The sequence below is a fragment of the Rhinolophus hipposideros genome (genome assembly GCF_964194185.1).
Source record: "Rhinolophus hipposideros genome assembly, chromosome: 1".
Classification (NCBI taxonomy): domain Eukaryota; kingdom Metazoa; phylum Chordata; class Mammalia; order Chiroptera; family Rhinolophidae; genus Rhinolophus; species Rhinolophus hipposideros.
The window spans coordinates 19,305,972-19,327,604 of NC_138047.1; the positions used below are offsets into that span (position 1 = coordinate 19,305,972).

A 21,633-nucleotide genomic window follows, 5' to 3' on the forward strand; every position below is an offset into this window, starting at 1 on the left:
GTGATTTCAAAGGAGCGTCATGTAATGCGATGTAAAATTATAAGCCTGTAAAGAGTGTGGAGAAGGCAAGAGAAAGCAGTTTCCATTTGTTTGGCGCTTATACACAAAAAGACTTTAACACTTGCCATAATTCTCTTAGTTAATTCTTAAAACAGTCATGTGAGGTATATATTACTAATCTCATTTTATTGATGAGAAAACTTGTATGTCAGATGGGTCCATGGACTATAAGACAGGTCTCATCAAGCTCAATTTGGTTCCAGTATCGGACAGTAAGTGGTCTGTAGACTGGACCTTGAAGGTAACAGCAGATCTCGCCTGAAACTATCTCACCTGGAAACTGTGCCACAGGACCAAAAAGTCCTCTAAATTCTCAGAGCAAAAAAAAAAAATAAACAGTAATTCCCAGGTGACCAGGAGCTGGAGAGTTGTGTAGGGGTCACCTGCCCAGAAGGGAGCATAAGACATGGTTCTTGACATCTGCCATTATGGCAGAGTACTTGTTTCTTATACATGTAGGATTATAGTTTTGCGTGTGTGGTGTGTGTGTGTGGTGTGTGTGTGTGTGGTGTGTATGTGTTTTCTTTCTGTTTCCTGCCCTCGGGCTCACTATAGTCAAAGTTCACATTAGCATGTTTGGAAAATTATTTATAATACTTTTTCTAAGAACCCATGTTCTATGAAACAGATACTATTCTAGGTGCAACAGAAGTCATAGATATTGGTAAATTATAAATCCTTCCACAAGGGCTCTCAGAGTGTGCTGGCCACCTAACGTTTTCTATCCGTCGGCTTTTCCAGATAGCTTCTGTGCTCCCCTGGGAAAATGACGCAAAATATAAAGCCAAAAGTGCTTTGAGTCCTCTTGGAAACTCACATTTTTATCTTTCTTTGTAGGTTTATGCTATGGAAAATAAACGTGTTGTCTCTAGAGAGTAAAAACAAGGGTAAAGATTTTGGAAATTATCTAGCTATTGTTCTGACCTCATCTTCTTTTACAAGACATTAAATGTCACATGTGCCTAAAGAACTTTTTCATCTTGTTCTTCATCATCAGTTTGAAAAAATGCAGCCAATCAAAACTTTTTGATTAAAAAAATTAAGAGATTCTTTTTATCTTAAGGCTCTTAAAAGAAAGTATTTTAATCATTGGATATTTTCAAATTATTCTATATTCTATGTTATTTATTATAGCTGCTAGAAAAAAAAAACTGAGAAAGCAGAAGAACGTACACAAATGAAGACAGGATATCAAATAATTTAAACAGGTTTTTAAGAAAAATAAGCCATAGTAAACCCACCATAAAATCCTGAAGAAAAACCGTGTGGGAAGTCTTGCTTGTTTGGGAGCTCTGGGTATAGTTACTTGAAATGACAAAGCATAGGCCTAGAATCAAATACGGTGTTAGGCCATAAAGGAAAAGTTAGGGATGTATCTGTCAGGACAGGTTATAAGTGGTAACAAGCAGCCCTAAGGCTCAGTAGCTCAACTCAATGGGTTTGTCTCTCGTCTGAGTACGTCCAGTGTGGCCTGGCCAGAGGCTCTGCTCAACATGGTGACTCACTAGCTCAGGCTGGTGGAAGCTTCATTCCTACACTTGCTTCCACGATCAGCACTGCAGTGGGAAAGCGGTGAATTATAAAATTCTTCCAAAAAGTAATACCTACCACTCCTGCTTACATTTCCATGGCCAAAGCAAGTCTTAGGGCCATGTCAAACCTCAAAGTGTGCCCAGAAGGGCAATCCTAGCAAATGTCGGGAAGACAGAGACTGGGGTGTGTGGTGAAGGTTCTGGGACGATCACAGCCATCTCCTGTGTGAATTCCTGGTTATAGCAATCACATGTGACTCGAGAGAATTTAGTTCATTCTTTTCTACCACTGAGTTTTAGTCTTTTTTAAAATTTCTTTCATGAAAACTAACATTTTATATTCCTGATTTTCAAAATAATAATAATGATCACTTATTTTGTATTTTTTTTAACATCTATTGTATGCCAGATATCATAGTTTGGTTTTTGCATATCGTTGCAGTTAACCTTACTATAAAGTGCATTTTGAAAGAGGGAAACAGAGGCTGTGAGAACGAGACTGGAGCTATCATTCTAAATCCAGCGTTTCTTCCACTCTATTAGCATTCTACCCATAAGTAAAGAATGGGACGATGGTACTACTTGATAGTACAAATAACAACAGAACAGAGTAAACAATATACTATTAATGAGCCTTTAAAACTAGTGTTGCTGAAATCATAAATAAATATTAGTTCAACTTGTCAAAACTTAATCTAAAATAGACTTCATATGCTCTTGACTATAAACTCCTAGAAGCCAATGCCATATTTTACTCATTTTTATATCCCTAGCTCTTATCCCATTTTTTGATCTATTGCAGTCCCTCAAAATATTTTGTCTAAACATTTGCACTGATTAGTAAACCACTATAATGTTTATAATATTTCCTATTAAGTAAACTGGGATGCTGTGCTTTTTTAGCCTTTGTCTTGTCTTTTTTTTTTTTTTAAGACAAGAACTAAATGTATAATTTAATGGAAATCAAATGGAGAATGCCAGTATTAACAAAGTTCATTTCACAGGTTTATTGATTTTGATGTGGTCCCTTCCGCCTTCTGTTCCCAAGACTACCTGGCAATTTATGATGGTTCTATCATCAGTGATCCCCTTCTTGGCAAATTCTGTGACTCCAATCTTCCACCAAATGTAAAGAGCAACAGGAATAGCATGGTCCTGGCATTCAAGACAGATTCATCTCAAACAGCAAGAGGTTGGAAGGTGTCTTTCCGGCAGACATTGGGTAAGAATTTTGGATATGTAAATCTATTTTTCAGTACTGTTACTTTTTTTTTTTCTCATCTGACTGAACTTGCTTTTCATTTAAGTTTAGAGGAATATGTCACATAAAGTTTTGGTTTTCAAAATTATGTACATTCTGATTTTTTTAAATTGTGCAACAAATGTACTTCTCTAGTATACAAAGGTAATGTCCATCTGCACAACCACCTCATGTGAGATCTCAGCCTCATTTTATCACCCATGGAAGTGGTAACAGTTGAGCCTAAAGGCAGGCTGGGGCCAAATGGAGAAAGAAGGCCCCATTGCCTGTGTTGACTTTATCCTTGAAAAGATTAAGAGCCTTGGAGAACTTTAGAAGAGACTGCATGGCCAGAGTTGACTTAGAGAAAGATCGTAGTGATACCAGGTTGGAGGAAGGCTTAGGGAGATGCTAGGACCTGAGAAGGAAGAAGCATATCACAGAACTCCCGATTTAGCAAGAATGGAAATGCAAGGGTAGAAATCTCAGAGATATTCAGAAGGTAGACTACACTGGAAGTACAGTGTTTGGGACTTGATATGTTACATGAGGACGACTTCTTATGAATAAGTTGTTGGATAGTGGTGACTTCAGAGGCTAAGATTTAGGGAAGAAATATTATATTTAGTTTGGAGCATTTGGGATTGGAGAGCCTATGGGATACCCAAATGGAGAAATATAGGAGGAATTTGAATCCGGAGAAGCAATCTGAGCTGGAGATAGGTAATCTGGGAGCCATGTAGAGGTGAAAGGAAAAGATAGGTATGAGGATAAATCAAAAATAGCACCCAGTTTATTCGCACTGCATGTGAGAAACAATTATCTATAAAAAATCAACTCAGGACTTTGAATCATTTAAAATATAAGGCAGTTAATCAATCCTCTGGGTATCTATACTCATAGCATCAGTGGCACAGTATAACATAGTTTATATTTGACTTTGTAAAGTGTTTTGATTCTTCTATTTGAATATAGGTGTGATTAGTGTTCTGAAAAAGAACAGCTCACCAAACAAATCCCATGCTCTGAAGTCTCACAGAGACCTAAGATGTTTTCTACGATAAAAATCCTGACTTACTGTTCAAACTCTTTCTTTCTCCTTACTCCATGCTGTGGATAACTTCATCCCTCTGAGTCAAAGCAGAGCTCACCTTAAACTTCTTCTCATTTGGCCTGATTGTTTGTGTATGTGCATTTCTTCAGGGAAGCAGTTGGACTCTGTGCTTTGAAGGCTTCCCAACAAACAGCAGACATCATGGCCAATTATATCAGAAAGGCACTTTGCCACCTACCCAACTTAGCTGTATCAACAGTAACTTGAAAGCAAGTCTCTCGGGCAGAGAGAGACTGTTACCTTAATGGAATTGCCTACGTGAAGTGGCATGCAAAACACAGGAGGCTATTTTGAAGGAAACATTAATTTTCCCTTGCAGATTGTTTTTGTACAAAAGAACTCATAGAGTCTTGCCTTTAGCCCAGCCTTAGGATCAAATGGCATATATTTACATTTGTTCTTGGTTTCTGCTTTCAAGTTGTTTTTCTTTTCCCGAATATATTCTCACATGACCATTGAAATAGTCTTAAAGCACTCCACATGGTTGTCGTCAGCAGGACGCTTGCCAGGATAGCCCGTGTTCTCTAGCTTCGTTAAATGCCTGTGTTTTTCTGGGCTACAAAGAAGATACTTTTGGGCTTACTGTGAGTCTACTGAATTGAAGTAGCACAGAAGGAAAAAAAAATCTGCTACTGTCAGAGGTGCTGCTCATCCAGGAGCATCAAACACTTTCAGTCCATTACAGTTTTCCTCTGGTCACAGTTAGAGAAAAGGTTTAAGTGCCGAGAACAGAAATAAAATTTCGTTACCTGCCAGCATTGTGCTACTACTGCATTTCGTGATGGTGACTTTTGCCTCTTTTTCATCTGTACAAACACCATCAGCCACTTGGAAATATTCGGTAATTGTAAGTAATTTTTTAATGATAATTTTTTACTGAAAATCTAGGTGTTATGATTTTATATTGTGTGGTGTTCCAAAGCTTTCAAGACCACACATATAAATTAGCAGATCATTCTGCATAAATTAATTTTGTTTTGTTTTGTTCTCTGTGATGAAGAAAAGGGGAGGAAAAATGAGAATGGATTGAATTCTAGAGTTTATATAAACTTTTAGTTACAGATCTGGATAGAAATCTTAGACTTAGCTGTTAAGATGCACACGTCATGTCCACCTCATCCATCTACAACTGCCCTGTGTTTCCGGTAAAACGACTTGTGGACCGAACAGTGAATTTTTGTTTCCAAGGCTGTCAGTTCAGCCTGGAAAACAAGACCTTCACAGAGTAAACAATTCATGTGAAGAGGAGACCGTTTTAGTTGACAACATCTCAATTTAGCTTATCTTGCTGAAAACACTAGAGTTTTGCAGTTTTGCTATTTAGATTACGTACTAGGCGAGATTTTATAAACATATGCTTTAATTTTTCAGAAGGTAATATAGAGCCAGCCCACATAATTATGTGATTCTTCAATAAACTCCTCGTGCATTTGTTATCCTTGTATTGCTCATGGATCCGAGCACATTTGGGGTACACATCCTTACTTTATTGCTAATTACTAACTATATAGTGAAATTGGGTCTCCTTTCATGGAATGGCTGCTGTTAAGGGCCACGTGGTCAGATATCAGGGAGGGAAAGCAGAGCAGGCACTTGGCAAGAGCCCCCGTGTGACTGTAACACGAGTCTGCCCTCCCCCGCATGCACTCCAGCAAGTCATGAATAATTGATCCCTCGCAAAGTGATCATGCTGGGCCCTGGGGAATTACCTGCCAATCTGAGCATTTTTCTCCAGAGATAGCTTTCATCTGATTTTTAATGGTATCTGTGATCCCATAAAGTTTCAAAAGCCCTCAGTCCTGCGGATTCGGCTGAAGTAGGCATGCTCCACAGTGCAGAATTGACACTTACAACTACCCTCTATTCTAGTAACTTCTGCTAGCTGAGTTTCTGCCCCTCCCTGACCACCGGGATCTGCTTTGGCCATGACCATGCTTACTTACCGTATCACACATGAAGCATTCCAGACTCGCAAGCGTGTTTTTAAACGAGCAAAGCCCCATGTCCTCTTCCTCTACTGGTCTCATGACAGCGTGCTGCTCAGACAGCCTATTTGGGACATGATTATCCCATTAGACACCAAGCGTAGATGTAGGATTAGATCGGGGATTTCAAGTACATTTATAGACAGTGTAGTGCCACAGTCATTTCATTTGTTTTCTTAAGTAATGTATTCTATAGCACTTTAGCTCAATGGCAGGGTGGAACATTGACTTTGTGCAATAGGTATGAAGTTTGTAGGCATTTGGATCAGTGAATGGCCAAGGAGAGAGCGAAGAGTGACACCTTCAGGACTGGAGGTCCTAGAAGGACAAGGCTGTCACCCTGGAGAAGATGGCCGTATCAGGGACAAGCTGACGCCAGTGACCAGAGGTGCACTTCACCTACAGCTGTACATCCTGGACACGTGACTAACACTCCTGGCCCCCTGTTGCCCACAGCCCGTGTGCGGAGGATGAGGGCACTGTCTTCCTACACCCAGGGTATTTGCTGTATGAACAATGAGTCAGGTGGCATTAAGGTCAGACTCACAGACCTCTGCTGTGAGACAAAGGCAAAAATACCAAAGCACGTGTTTAACAAGGACAAAGTGACTCACAGTCCACAGGTGGAAACACACCCACATGGGCGTGACAGGAAAGAAGGTGGCCGACACCCAATCATTAAATCATTGCCTGCTTGGTAACAATGCTTTAGAAAAGTCCGATCACAGCTCTGAGCTCAAATTTAAACACTAAAAAAGATCAGTTTGAAGCATTACCCCTTTCTATCTTTTAAGAACATGATAGGGACGAAGTGGGTATTTCCTGTAAAGTACCATATGCAGAGACGTCAAAGAGAAAGACTGTTTGTATTAGAAAGTAATATTAAAGTCCTGGGTTTCTATAGGGTTCCATGACCCACCCGTCCTATCTCTAAAGTGAGGGAGGTGGGTGACGGGGAGCATTGTCATTAACAGGACCACTTCATGGTACAATAATTTCTTTCTTATTCACTTTGCACCAAAATCTAACCAGCAAACCCTAAAGTACACGTTATAACTTAAATCTGAAATCAAAAGCTAAGTTCCAATTATATTGTAAGGCTTTGCAGAGGCCTAGCACATAAATGTTACTGCATCAATACTGGATATATGAATGAATTAAAGAATAAGTGGATAAATTAGGCCTACTTCACAATTCTATGGTCTGTAATATATACAGCATGCTATGCATTATATTTTATCTAGATTTGTCTCATTCTCAAAAGGCAATCCTGGTTCATAGAGTTTAGCTATTGGTAGGGTAGTAAGGTGGGCCATTTTCATCCTTAGCGAATTAGGAACACAGGATCAGACTCAACCTTCAAGACATGTCTGGTTCTGAATTTTTACCTGTTACCTTAACATCTGGAGAATATCTCTCAAATGTGCAAAAGGAAGACAGGTGGCAATGGTGGGAAGAAGTTGAGGGAGTTGAACAAGGGTTTACTTAGGGGATAAGAAGAGTAGGAAAGGGAGACAGAAAAAGCTGATGATACAGGGGCCCCAATGATGGAAAAATGTGGTCACGAGAAATGGAGAAAAATAGAACATGTCAAATTCCCTTTGGCTTCTAGTTATTGTTTTCACAGTTGTGATGTTAAGTTTGGACCTTGAGAGGCATTCTAAAATTCCGTAGCTAAACTACAAAAAAATAAATTTAAAAATATTCAATGACACTAAATATCGATGTGTATACAAAAAGTCAGACAATTAAGTTTGCAAACTTTCCACTGTGTAAGTGCATGGTGGAAAGTTCGTGAACTTAATTGTCTGACATTTGTATGTCTCGATGTACTTCTTAGCAGCCTGATATAAGCTACCAAACCACATTACTTCTAAAAGTACAAGTGCAATAAGAGTTGAATTATAGCTTGAATAATTTTATAAGTCACTGCTCAAACAGCTCTCAGTTTAGCAATAATGGGGGTATTACTCGAAAGCCGTGCTCTTTGTCTGTTCTCTTAATGTCATTTGCTCCCTCTGATGAAGACTGAGAATGAGATGAGCTGAAATTGTAAACCCATTTGCAGAAAACTAGACTAAGCTTATTTCCGCCCTTTTTAAGCCTTGTAACTTTCACTGGTGATTGGACTTCCCTTGGGAGCTGATGCCAAAGACAAGGTTATCTGCAGTTTATCCTTTGTGGTTTTTACTGAAAAGGGTTTTTTGCTGAGCTGAGAATGTGGGAATACGATAAAGAAGCCAACAAATGCTTAGTTCACTGAAACCTCACAAAAGCAAGTAGACAGGAGTAAAATTCCAGATCAGCAAAAAGAAAGGAATGTTTTTTATTAAAATATATTCCAGCATCAGAGCTTGTGCTCCCTGGAATGACCCAATTGTCGCCCCTGCTCTTGAAGGAGGAGGCTGTTGGAAAATAAAACCAGATGGTACTGTGGAAACCAAGCTAAGTGATAAAGGTGAGGTCATGGTAAATTATAAGATAACATTTTGAAAACCATTCAAGTAAGCAAGAACTGGGAAGCAATTATTTGTCATAGCTTAAGACATACCAGACCTCTCCAAAATGTAACCCAGTTTTGTCTCAGATAACTGGACGTTTTGGGTTAAATTATTTGTCATTATCCTTATTCAGCTCTGCCTGGCTTTGGTGTTCCAAGAAGCATACAAGCAAATTATATCTGGTCAGCAGTAAACATTTAAAAAAATTCTTTGGCTGTAAATTGGTTGTTTAGAAACAAAACATTATGAGGGCAATAGGACTGTATTCTTCTCTTTGTTCTGATGTGTATATATAAAATATCTGTTAACTTCGTGTGGTAGCTTTGTTTTATATGCACTCCCAAGTGAAGACTTGTCACAAAATTCCAGGGCACATCGATAATGACGCCCTGTCACTGAGCACCTACATGACGCACTTTATATGGATTATCTCATCTAACCCTCACAACTACCCAAAAGAGAGGGGTTATTCCTTTCACAAAAGAGGAAATAAGAAATAAAGAGACTGACTAATTTGTCTGCAGTCAAAATGTTCTTAAGAGGTAAAGACAAGCTTTGAACCAGCTAGGCCTGCCTCCCAAATTCATGGTTTTCCTAATCAGCCCACATCACCTCTGTCGTCATCAATAAATTTACCCAGGGACAAAGAGAGATTATGGGGGAATTTTATGAGAAGCAAGCCATTTCTTTTCTTACTCTTTGGGGTGGATAGAATTACTTTTCTCCAGTTTTGTGTTCTCATTTGACACTCTGCTTTCTATTAGTACCATTCCAATTTATACCTACTCCCAAATAGTATATTTGCTAATATCCTATTACTATGTAAATATGTCACATAACTATAGCAGTCACTGTTTCCTCCTTTTCATAAGGAAAGCAAAAATATATATTTTAATAAAATATACTATTTATAAATAGAATAATTATATATTTATACTATATTAATACTACTTATATAATCTATATTGTAATTTTGTATTATAAAATAGTTATATAAATGTTTATATTACATAATATAATTTATATATTATGTTATATTTATAATATGAACATTATATATTTACACAAATATATAGTATAATATATTTTATAATATATTTATATTATAAACAGTACTTATACTACAAATAGTATTATAATTGTATATGTAATATATATATGCACATATATACATATAATGTATAATGTATGCATTGTATAATATATAATATATTAACATACTATATAATATATACATATGCAGTAATAGCCTATTATCTTTCTGATATTGACAGGTAAATGTCAGTCATATCTGTCATATCAACTTTGCATGGCATAATGGTAAAGAATTAGCACAGTTAAATGTGGAATACAATTGCATTGGAATATAAGAATAACGAATCTCTATATAACAAAAACACTCTAGTCCCAAATTACGACCTTCAATTTGGTAATATTCCTTACCACAGGATTCTAACAAAATGAAGGAATTTGGACATTTATTTTAATACTATAACCCTGATTGGTATTCTTATCATATACTTTAGCTTACAAATTGGGGAACTAAGTCACAAGGAAATTAAGTGACCTACTAAGGTCACGCAGCAAGTTTTCAGCAGAATTGGGAAAGTAATCCCTGTCCACAGAAAAATACTACCACCAGCAGAGTAAAAGTTGAAATATTGATAGCAGTGCACAACCTAGTATATCAGATATGCGAACAACAAAACGATTTCACGTCCTTGTTTAAATGTTAAAAAGCTGTTGGATACTTGGTCTGGTTTTAAGAATTCCACATCTCTTATATTGCAACCTATTTTATGACTAATAGCACATTGCTATTAATCCTGCTTTCTCTAAACAGAACATTTTTAAATTTTGATAACTTTCGATTTTGTAATTGTCAATGTTGAGTAATGTTTTACTTCTTTAAATAGTGCTGCTGCACCTAATGTATCCTGGATTTTACAAATTATTTATTAAATTTGCTCTGTCTGCTGAAATCCAATACTCAGAGATTAAATTTTCTTAAGTAACAGAGCTAACATTCATCATGGCAACTTTTTAGCTAAAGAAGCATTTTCCTACTAAAACACTACTCCCTGGGCAGTGTTTTAAATATTTTAGTGATATTTTTATTGTTGTTCTAATATTTTTTTTACAATTAAATATACCACAAAGTCAACTAAATTAGCTTTAATAGCAGGTTAAGATATAGAACCAAAATATCATTTTGTTAAAAAAAATTTATATTTATATATACATGCACATACACATAATGTGTTTATAATATAGGAACAACCTTATAAATCAAGAAATGCATTTAATTTCAAGAATTCCCCCTATAAACTTAGACTAGAAAATCCATCTAATAACTATTTATATTTTCTATTCATTCCTTCATTGTTTATTCAACAATATTCACAGCTACTTATTATGCAGGCAATGAGCTTTTCTTTGGGGATACAAAGATGAATTCAACAACGTCCCTATTCTTGAGAAGTTCACACAAGTAGAAGAGTCAGCAAATAATTATAAATTTGGTAGAACTGCTTTTGACAGACACGTGCAAAGAAGAATGGAGGCAGAAAAGAAGGAACCTGTGGTACTTTGGTATTGAGTGAAGCGAACAGAGGATTGTGAGAGAAAGCATCAGAGTTAAACTCAGAGTTAAACTCTGAATTATAGTGTAAATGGTTAATAGCGCAAGCTCTGGAGCTAGACTTCGTGGGTTCAAACCCAGTTCTTGTACATCCCAACAAGTTTGACCTTGGACAATTTACATGTCCTCTATGCCTTGGTTTTTGTCGTCTGTAAAATGGGCACACTAATAGTAACTACCTCATAGGATTGTGGTACGGATTAAACTAATACATTCCTGGCACCCAGTTAGCATGCAGTGAATTTGAGCTATAAAGAGTATTGACTTGGAAGGGTGAGAAGGCATTCGTTGAGAAACAAATATTCTATGGGGAAGATAAAGCACGTACAAAGCACGTACAAAGATCCCATTTCAGAAGCTACAGATTGACCTGCACATTGTTTGGTAATGCTTTGGGGTATAAACTGGAGAAGATCAATAGGAGCTGAGACAGTAGAGATAAGTGGAGGGCTCTGTCTCATATGCAAAGGGGGACCATTGATTTTTTTTGAGCTGGAGATTGCTACAGCCTAATTGGATTTGTTTTCGAAGGCACATTCTTGCATCTGTGAGGATGATGTTTTGAAGTAGGGGCTGTATTTCAGGCAGGAAAAATTTAGGAAAGTATTGCAATAATTAAGGCATGGGGTGATAAAAATAGTGGCAATGTGAAAATAAAGAAGGGGGTTGAAAGGAGAAATACTTAAGTTGTACAGTCCAATCTGTGGGACACAGTAGTATTTGATCAAGGCAGTGAGGGAACATGCGGGAAAATGATGATCCTAAGGTTTCTGGACAATATTTTGGGATAGCACTATCCAACTATAAAATTACTAGACGAGGGCCAAGTTTTATAGGATAAATAATAATTTTAGTATGAAGAATTTGGTGCCATCCAGCTAATGTTTAGTAGTCAGCTATGAGAATTAGAAGCTCAGTACAAAGGTCAGGGTTAGAGTTTTGTTCTTTTTTTACTTTGAGGAAATGTAACGTAGCATATCTACATTTCAAATTATTATATCTTCTTGGTGAGTTGACTCATATCATTCTGCATATCCTTTTATATTTATTTTTTTGTTTGTTTTGCATATCCTTTTTTAATGCTTCTTACCCTGATGTCCACTTTCTCTGATGTTGTATCATTTCCCTAGCTTTCTCTCAATTCAGTTTGCATGGTATGTTTTTCAACCTCTCCACTTTCAACCTTTCTCTATCCTAAAAAATGTATTTGGGTTTTGCTTTGCTTTGTGTTTCAATTAGAGAATTTAATATGTTTATAGAGAATAAAATTATTAATGTTGTTGGAGTTAAATAGACCATTGTACATAGTGCTTGGACACTGTTCCACCTGTTATGTTCCGTTGTTGCCTTTTTTTGAATTGATCAGTTTTTATTATTCCCTTTTTAAAATCATTACTTAGATATTCTTTTACTCTCTTTTCAGTAGTTATCTTAGAAGTTACAATATTCTACCTTGACTCATTAGAATCTAATTTAAAATTAGTCGTTTTACCACTTTATGGTATGTACAAGGACCTTAGAACCTTTTAAATCTATTTATTCACTTCCTGCCTTTTGTGCTACTAATTTTAATTATATTAATTCTACATATATTTTAAGCACATCAAACATGTTTATTGTTTTATGCACTTAGTAAATACGTATACTGACCATTGTTGTTTTTTTCTTCCTGAATTTCTATGCTTCTATATGGAATCTATTTCTTTCCTTCTGAAGAACTCCCTTCAGAGTTTCTTTCATTTATTGCAAATCTTCTGGTAAAAACTTTTCTTGGTTTTTGTTTTTCTGAAAAATGCTTTATTCTGTCTTAAATTTCATGGACTATTTTCTCTGAATATTGGATTATAGCTTGGCATTTACTTTTAATCAACACTTTAAGATGCTATTCCATTGTCATCTGGATTCTATCATTTTGGTTAGAAAGTCACTGTAGAGTCTATTCTGTGCTATTCAGACATGGGGACCCTAAACGCCGGTCATCCTACTGTAGAGTGCTCTACTCTGCAATGAGCTGTAACTGTGTGTGTGTGTGTGTGTGTGTGTGTGTGTGTGACTATTTTGGCCAGGATTATCCAGTGATAATGTGCTTTTAATTTGCATTTCCTAATGGTGAACACTTTTCATGTGCTTTTTTTTGGTTGTATGTAACTCTTGATTGCTGAAATATCTGTTCATATCTTTTGCCTATTTTGTAATTGGATTATTTGTTTTTCTACTATTGGATTTTGAGAATTCTTTGTATAGTCTCAATAGTAGTCCTATGTGGTTTACAAATGTTTTCCCCCAGTCTATAGCTTATTTTTTAATCCTTTTAACGGAACTTTCTTAGAACAAAGGTTTTTCATTTTGCTAAAGTGCATTTTATCAGTTTTCCTTTTGAATATTGCTTTTGGTGTCAAGGCTGAGAACTCTTTGCCTGTCCTGAGGTCTCAAAGATTTCTCCCTTGATTTCTTATAAAAGTGTTATGCTTTATATTTTTCATTTTATGTCTATGACCCATTTTGAACTAATTTTTGTTTAAGGTCTAAGGTTTAGGCTGAAGTTATTTTTTTTTTCTTCTGGATGTTCAATTGCTCTAACACCATTTATTGAAAAGGCTATCTTTCCTCTATTAAACTGCTTTTGCACCTTTGTAAACAAAATCAGTTGGGCACACTTGTGGAGGTCTATTTCTGGGTTCTCAATTCTGTGTCATTGACCTAGGGGTCTAACCACCACCAATGTCACACTGTCTTGATTAGTACAGCTGTATCATGAGGCTTAATATAAGGTAGACTGATTCCTCTTACTTTATTCTTCTTTGTGAAGATCGTTATAGCTATTCAAGGGTCTGTGCCTTTAAATATAAATATACAAATAAACTTATTTATGTCTATGGAAAAATCTTGCTGGGGTTTTGATAGGACTTGCTTTATATCTGTGTGTCAATTCGAGAATAACTGGCATCTTTACTATGTTGAGTCTTCCAATCCCTAAACACATGTGTCCGTTTATTTAGATCTTCTTTGACGTCTTCCTTTTATCATTTGGTAATTTTCAGCACGCAGATCCTATGTATGTTTTATTGTATATACCTAAATATAACATCTTCTTTGAAGCAATTGTGTTTTTAATTTTGATTTCCACACATTCATTGTTCGTATATAGAAATGTGGTTGAGTTTTGTGTATTGTTCTTCTATCCAATTTTTCCTAAACTCACAGTAAGTGTTCTAGGAATTTTTGTACAGTTTCCTTGGGATTCTCTACATCTGCAAATAGTGGTAATTTCATTTCTTCCTTTCCAGTGTATAGATTTTTCCTTGCCTAGTACACGGGCAAGAATTTCCCATACTATGCTAAGTAACAGTAGTGAGAAAAAAATATTCTTGCTTTGTTCCTAATCTTGGGAAGAACACATTTAGTTTTTCACAAGTAAGTTGCATGTTAGCTGTAGAATTTTTGTAGATGTTTTTTATCAAGTTGAGAAAATTCCCTTTTATTCCTGGTTTGCTGAGAGTTTTTATCATGAACACGCGTTGGATCTTATCAAATCTTTTTCTCGCATCAATTAATAAGATCATATCGTTTTGCTTAGAAAATCATTTTTAAAATTTCAAAGTTGGCAAGGATTATTCTCATGAAATGCCCTAGGACTAATGATACATACATATGGTGGTTTCAATAATACCTAAATAATGCAAAGAAATTAATAAAAGATAATAATAAAATTATTATCCTGAGCTCTTTATAAATTACATTGCTTTTTCTAGTGACTATAGCTACTGATTAGCTGCTGAAATTACTTTTCTTTTAGTAAATTACCTTTCTTTTAATACTTTAGTTTTATGCTTCCCAAATATTACCAGACTAAATAAATACACATTCTAAGTTAAATTAGGCTCGGTCTCAAATTAGGATATCTAAAATGAATCAAATCAAATGATGTTACCAAAAATAAATTTTAAAAAATCCCAGACAATTCATTACAAAATTCCTTAAGGTTTTTTTCTTACATAACATAAATATAATACCTAAATTGTTGTACATGTTTAAGGTTTAAGGTTAAGGTTAAAATAATGACCCCAATTTACTTTTAGAGAAAAAAGACAAAACAGGTTCATGGAACCTAGTTGCATTTTTTTTATCTTTATTAAATTTGTTGGGGTGACACTGGTTAGTAATTACATAGTTTTCAATTTCTATAATACATCATCTGTACATCACATTGTGTGTTCTCCACCCAGAACCCAGTTGCATTTCAAAAATGAATTCACTGCTTTAGGGCAGTTGTAGACTGTAGCTCTGAAAATCACGTCTCTCTGATTGGTGCACCCCCATTTCTTGAAGGCACCAGTTTTAAATGCTTTTATGTCCTGCTTCTTGCGCTTCTTTCAACTACAACTTAAAGCTGAAGCTGGCTTGCTAGAGAATAGGGAGATGCCTGCTGTCAGGCCAACCTGTGTCGTAAGTGCGCCAGCCATTCACTATTTGTCCGAGTAGTGGTTGTCCAGAGATGGACGGAGATCCTATCCAGAAGACCTCAGTAAAATGTCAGCCACACGAATGTCAGGCACAAAAATGTCAGTGCTCAAGATAACTATTTAGCAATGTCTCTGACTCCACTAAAACCTACAAGATGTTTTCTGTTAGATAATAATGCTATTTCTTACTTTGTCAGATTTATCCCCAGCTTGAACTTCACTCTGAAGTTGAATACGATTGGAGAGGAATAATTTAGGATTCAGTTACTGATTTTTACTTAAGTAGAGCTCAACCCAGATCTCACTGCTTACTATGGGTTTATATCGCCAATATTTCTTTAGTCAAACATTTTCTTTCTCGGAAGAAGCTCTCTTGTAGGAAGTGTTTCCAATTTGGGGAAGAAGGTTAGAGTGACATTCGTTCTTGGGCACAGGGAGTGTCATTACTGAGAGCTTCTGACACAGCTTGACTGATGGAGGAGGTGCTAATTGATGGGAGTTTGCTGGATGGTAGAAAATTGTGTAGTAATGAGGAAGATGATGGATTTATGAGCTAAACAACATGTCAAGGTTAAGGTGTTAGAGTCGTTTTTTAAAAAAAGAAATTTTAAAATATCAATATAGTAGATAAATATTATTTTCTTATGTATGAAACTATTTCATAATCACCGAGGTCTCCCTTGTTCTTCCCATTTCCTCAGCTGTTATTGGAATATAGTATTGGTAACATGGCAATAGTACTTTTTGGTAAAGAATGCTTCTTTTGTTAATATTCATCTTTATATTTCCCCAGATGCATATGTTGATGTTTCCATTTTTCCATAGGAGTAGCAGAAGCACAGAGCAGTTGTACCATGTTTAAATATAAAAGTGGGGGAATCAGAGGTGTTATAACCATTTCCTGTACCATACAAACACCAAAAGGTGTTTGCTCATAAATATTGCATTTACTTCAGTCATTGGACTGCTCACTTATATAATACGATGTTTACACATATAATATTTATATTTATATATAATATGAATTAAATACTTTACTCATATAATGTTATATTTACTTTAATTATTTGACGATTCTGGCCAAGATTATCTGATGATAATGTTAGTTCCTCATTTTCTTTATTCCGTGTATATATTTTAAGAATTAAGCCATGTGCTCTATTGCAGTTTGATAACTCAAAAAAGCTATTTGTTAGCGATGGCCACAATAATGCTACATAACAAACCATCCAAAATTCCGTGGCTGTACCTAGAGCATTTCTCTACCACTTGTGTGTCTGCAGACTGTGTTGCCTGCCCATGTTGCAGGCTGCAGGTTCACTGTGCTTGGCTCTAGAGTTCAGATTGGGTTCAGGTCTGCTCTGCATGGATCCACTTTCTCTCTCACCAGCAGTTACCCGGGGCACAAACTCTTGGGGGGGGTCACAAGAGGACAAAAGGCCAAGGAAAAAAACATAAGCCACTGAAGGCCTCTTTCCACTTCATGACCACTAGCGCTCAACATCTAAAACAAGTCATATGGCCAAGCCTAACATCAAGTGGACAGAAAAATATCCTCTGTCCATTCTAGGGCACAGCAGAGAGAAGAACTGAAGACAGAGGGACTGAAGCATTGAGCATCATTCAATCTACCACTCAGTCTATGCCATACATGCCAACGACACATGGATTCTTATCTGGGATTCTCTGAAGGGAGGCTGGCTCTGTCTTATGACATCATCATCAGTAGTAGTAGAAACAGCAGCAGTAGTAACAGCAGTAGTAACATCAGCAGTAGTAACAGTAGTAGTAGTAACAGTAGTAGTAGTAACAGTAGTAGTAGTAGCAGCAGTAGTAGTATTGTATAAAAAACGTATATAAGGACATTTATTATGTCCAAGTACAGTTATCATTCTGTTCCTATTAACTTCTTAGTAACAATTAATAGACAAGAACTCACAAAATATAGAGCTAGAATTTCTAAAAATCGCATTTAGTTTTGGAGCTAATGTATTGATAGAATAAAGCTCAGCAGCACCATTTTCCTGTGTACAAACCTCCAACACTTCGTTGCCCATTGCTACCTCCAGCCCAGACCATGCCAATGTCCTCTTACCTGGCTCATCTCCTCCAGTCCCATTCCCTTACCTGTAAACGCTACTACATATAAAAGATACATTTTTAGATCAGACTTGACTAGAAAGCGTGTTCTGACCCTACCACTCCTCTGATCTAAAATGTGGTTCTCCATTATCCGCAGAATAAAGTCTGAAGGTCCAATTCAATAATTTGGCATTTCAGGCCCTCCATGAAATAGCCTGTCCTGTTTCCCAGTGTTACTTCTCATTCTTCTTCTTCATGTGCTATATTGTTTTCACCAACAGAATTATGCTTTCCTGTGCCTATAATGTAAATTCTTGTTCACTTCATCTTTGGTTATGAGGTTCTTTGAGCCTGGAATTGCCATTACCAGCCCTATGTCTACATGGTCTCGTCCTATTTATCCTTTAAGACTCGTATCAAATGTCACCTCCTCCTTGAACATTCTGTCATAGCTCAAAGAAATCTCCCCTTCTTGCAAAACTCACAAGACTTTCTTGCCTCTTTTATGAAGCCTATCAGTTTCTAAATTGTACCATCATTATTTTTCTAGATCCTATCGCTGCTATTGGAGTACCATTCATCTTTTCCCACCTCAATGCTAAATGTGTGTCCTTGAATATTAAAACATTATTAAATAAATCAATTTAACTCATTAATACTGTAATTGCTCTTCTTTGTTATGCATGTCAGCAAGTTGAAGTGGTTTCCTTAAGTAACAGGCAGTCGACACTGAAATACAAGCTGTGCAAACGCCAGTCCATGTTCAGTTTGCAGGCCTGTTAAACAGGAAAATAATTATTAATGATAGGTAGTTCAGTTCTGTGCATTGCTTTGGTTTCAGGATAATTGTGTCCTAGATACCATGCATGGATATATCAGGGAGTGGGCCTTTGGAAGCATTTCAGCCCCAGGTCTGACTACGCAAATAATGTAGTTTGACCTGGCTTGGAAGCTATGGTTAGGGCAGTCTGACTTACTAAATAATGCATCTATCCTGAAAAATGCTCTGCACAGTTGATACCCTTGTATCCTAGCATGGTTGCCATAGTTCACATTTCCTGCAAGCTCCAAGTCCAAAGTCTTAGCGCCCCCTAATGTTGAAAGCAGCCCTCTCACTGTTAACAGCTAAATAAAGGAGAAAAATAGGTGAAGGCTGATGACAGTGAAATTTAACTCTGGAACTAGTAATGATCTCTATTTGTGTAGAACACAAGTTTTATGAACATACTTTGGGCACCTATTTAATCCCAAGTGCCGTAGCGTTATTTTGAGCTGAATTCATCCTCACTATTTCTTTGGAAATTGTCAATAAGTTTTTCTTCTTTTGATGTTCTTCTTACATCATTTCTGAGGCATTGAGTTAGGCTGTAGAGTGGACGAAACTCTATGTTCAATAGAGTTTCAAAGTCCAATGTTCTGAGGATTTTTTGTATTTTTTTTTCATAGGAGACCATTTCGTCATCTTGAGAGTATTTTTAATCTCTTTTTATTTCTCTCGTTTTACTCTTAATTTCAAAGTTTTTTATTGCAGAGTAGACTTTTTTCTTTAATAAGGTCTTCTGTAGTTTTCCATTCTTTTTGAGAAAGGGAAAAAAATCAAATATGGAGTGGTTTAATATAAACTGGCCTGCAGTGTTAAATGCCTCTCGCCCTCATTCTAATAGATAATTTAAATAAAAGGTTTGTTGGGAGCCAATTTTCTTGGAGTGTTGGATAAATTCCTCATAAATTCAATTTTCAGTGGGATAGTGTTCATAAAAGCAGAACATAAAAGTAAAACATGCTCACAGTTCCCACCTGTTTTATTATGCAAGCTACTTTATTTTTCTCTAAAATTGGATTTCTCAAGGAGAGAAAAAGCTTCAATAAATCACCCCGGCAGTTCTAAAAATGCACATAGAACAAATCTGGTTACTCATTTTTCTAGGCAGCTCTGTGTCAGTGAGAAGCGGGCTGAGGGGGTCGAGAGAAGTGGAGAGGAAATCTGTAATGAAGACACTAAGGGAAGCAGCAACAACAGCTGCAGGAGCCCACTGGAGCTCAGGGAACGATCTGATACTGTTTCTAAAAGTCTAAGAGACAGTAGGAACAATATGATTTTTAAAAGCCTCCATGTACCACTTCATTAAGACCTGTTCTCTTCAGTCGGCATAACGCTGTGTCTTTGTTTTAACACAGGGCCTCAGCAAGGATGTGGTGGCTCTCTGACCGGTTCAAATGATACCTTTGCCTCTCCTGACGCTGACTCAAATGGCAGATATGACAAGAATTTAAACTGCGTGTGGTTCATAGTTGCCCCTATAAACAAACGAATCAAACTCACCTTCAATACATTTGCTCTGGAGTCAGCATCTGTTTTGCAAAGATGCATCTATGATTATGTGAAGGTAAGGCTATTTTATTTCTTAACCGAGTCTTCTAATCCAGACTTTTTATATGGTGTACTCCACTTTATACCATACAGGAAGTCCTGAAAATTGTATTACTTATATTTAGCATGACCTATTCTTCAAAGATATAACGCGTAATATTACAGACACTCTATCTTCATTATCAAATTAATCTTTACTGTGGATGACTCAAAAACCTTTGTCTGGCTTCTAACATTGGTTTTAAGCTTCACTGCTCATCCGTGTCTTGTAACGGGATCATTTGTGGGGAGATAGGTTGTGTGGAAAGAGATACTCAAAGGACCTTTGAGTACATACAGGATTTATATACAAATCCTATAGGTAAATAATCACCCCTTCATTTTTCTACTTTTAGAGTTTATATATTTAATTTCCATGTTTTTACATGTGGAAAATATCTTAGTTCTAAAAGTTCATAAAAATAAATCAAGAGACTTTTCTGCTCAATTTTTAATGACTCTTTAATATTAAATTATTGTACCTATCAGGCTATATGAATTTCTTTCTTTTTTTTCCTTCTCTTTTTTCTTTTTGGTTTTTCTTGTTTGGGGCTCTATGAATGTAGATTAAAAATTCTAAGTAGTGTGAAGCAATATACACTAGTACGTTCTTGCGGGGGGTGGAGCGGACGAGTATGGCAAGATTTCTGACCATAAGAAGGTTAACTCTGATTGCAAAATTATGGGATGGCACATGCAAATCAACAATAAGCAATTCAGGACAGCCAATATTTAAGTGCCATGTAATGCACTGGATACGGGCTTAAGCAAAATTAAACTTGAAAAGAAGGACATTTTATAATAGTCTGGTGTGAACAAGAAAGACTTCATAGAGTGAGAGAAAGCTTATTCAAGTCAGAAGAGAAGGCATTGTAGTCAAAGTGAACATAAACAAAGGCATAGAAGTTGGAATGTGCTTGCTCTTGAAAGACTGAAGGGGCTGGCTTTATTAGAGCAGAACACTACTAAAGAGTAGCAAGAAATAAGATTGTCTACGTGGAGCAATGCCCAGATTACAATGGATCTTAAAACTCAAAGTAATGAATTTTGATTTTATGCAGTTGAAAAGAAGGAGTGATTGCAGGATTTCCAATGAGTGATATGCTGAGAGCAGAATTGAAGGAAGAAGACTAATCTGGAATCAGCACTCAGGGTGGATTGTCAGGGGGAGAGTCTGGAGTTCGGACCCCAAGAGGAGGTTACCCTCTTGGTACATAAAGAAGGTACCAAGATGGTTGAGATGACAATCCTGGTACAAGAGAAACTTCTAAGTTCAAAAATCGTGTTACCTTTTAAAGAAATTGTTTTCTCATTTAAACAGGAGAGGAAAAGTCATAGATGGACTACACACTCGGGCACTTAGTTATAATATACGCTGTGTTCTATTTTCACTGTGGTAAGCACCAACCCTAGGAGAGCAGAAGAATGTCAGTGCTATCAGAGACCATGCTTTTGTAAGAGAATGGGTCCAGGTTGGGTGATGCAGAGCAGACAAGTGGCATTGCCCATGGGCAGAGGATGAAAGGGAGCTGCAGCAAGTCGACAGCGGCTCGGAGAGAAAGGAGACAGCAAGAGAGCATGTCTGAAATCAGAAGAAAAGGTGCT

The 21,633-nt window shown here is 36.6% G+C and overlaps 1 protein-coding gene across 1 annotated transcript in view; it reads left to right on the forward strand.

Annotated features, from left to right (window-relative positions):
* Positions 1–21,633, forward strand: part of LOC308498989 (cubilin-like) — a gene marked incomplete at its 5' end in the record, with an annotated part of 216,957 nt that overhangs the window by 173,686 nt on the left and 21,638 nt on the right. The window contains 2 exons of the mRNA XM_081051777.1: positions 2,597–2,814; positions 19,797–20,005. Of these exons, the coding sequence (XP_080907903.1) occupies positions 2,597–2,814; positions 19,797–20,005 (427 nt within the window). The remainder of the gene's footprint in view (positions 1–2,596; positions 2,815–19,796; positions 20,006–21,633) is intronic.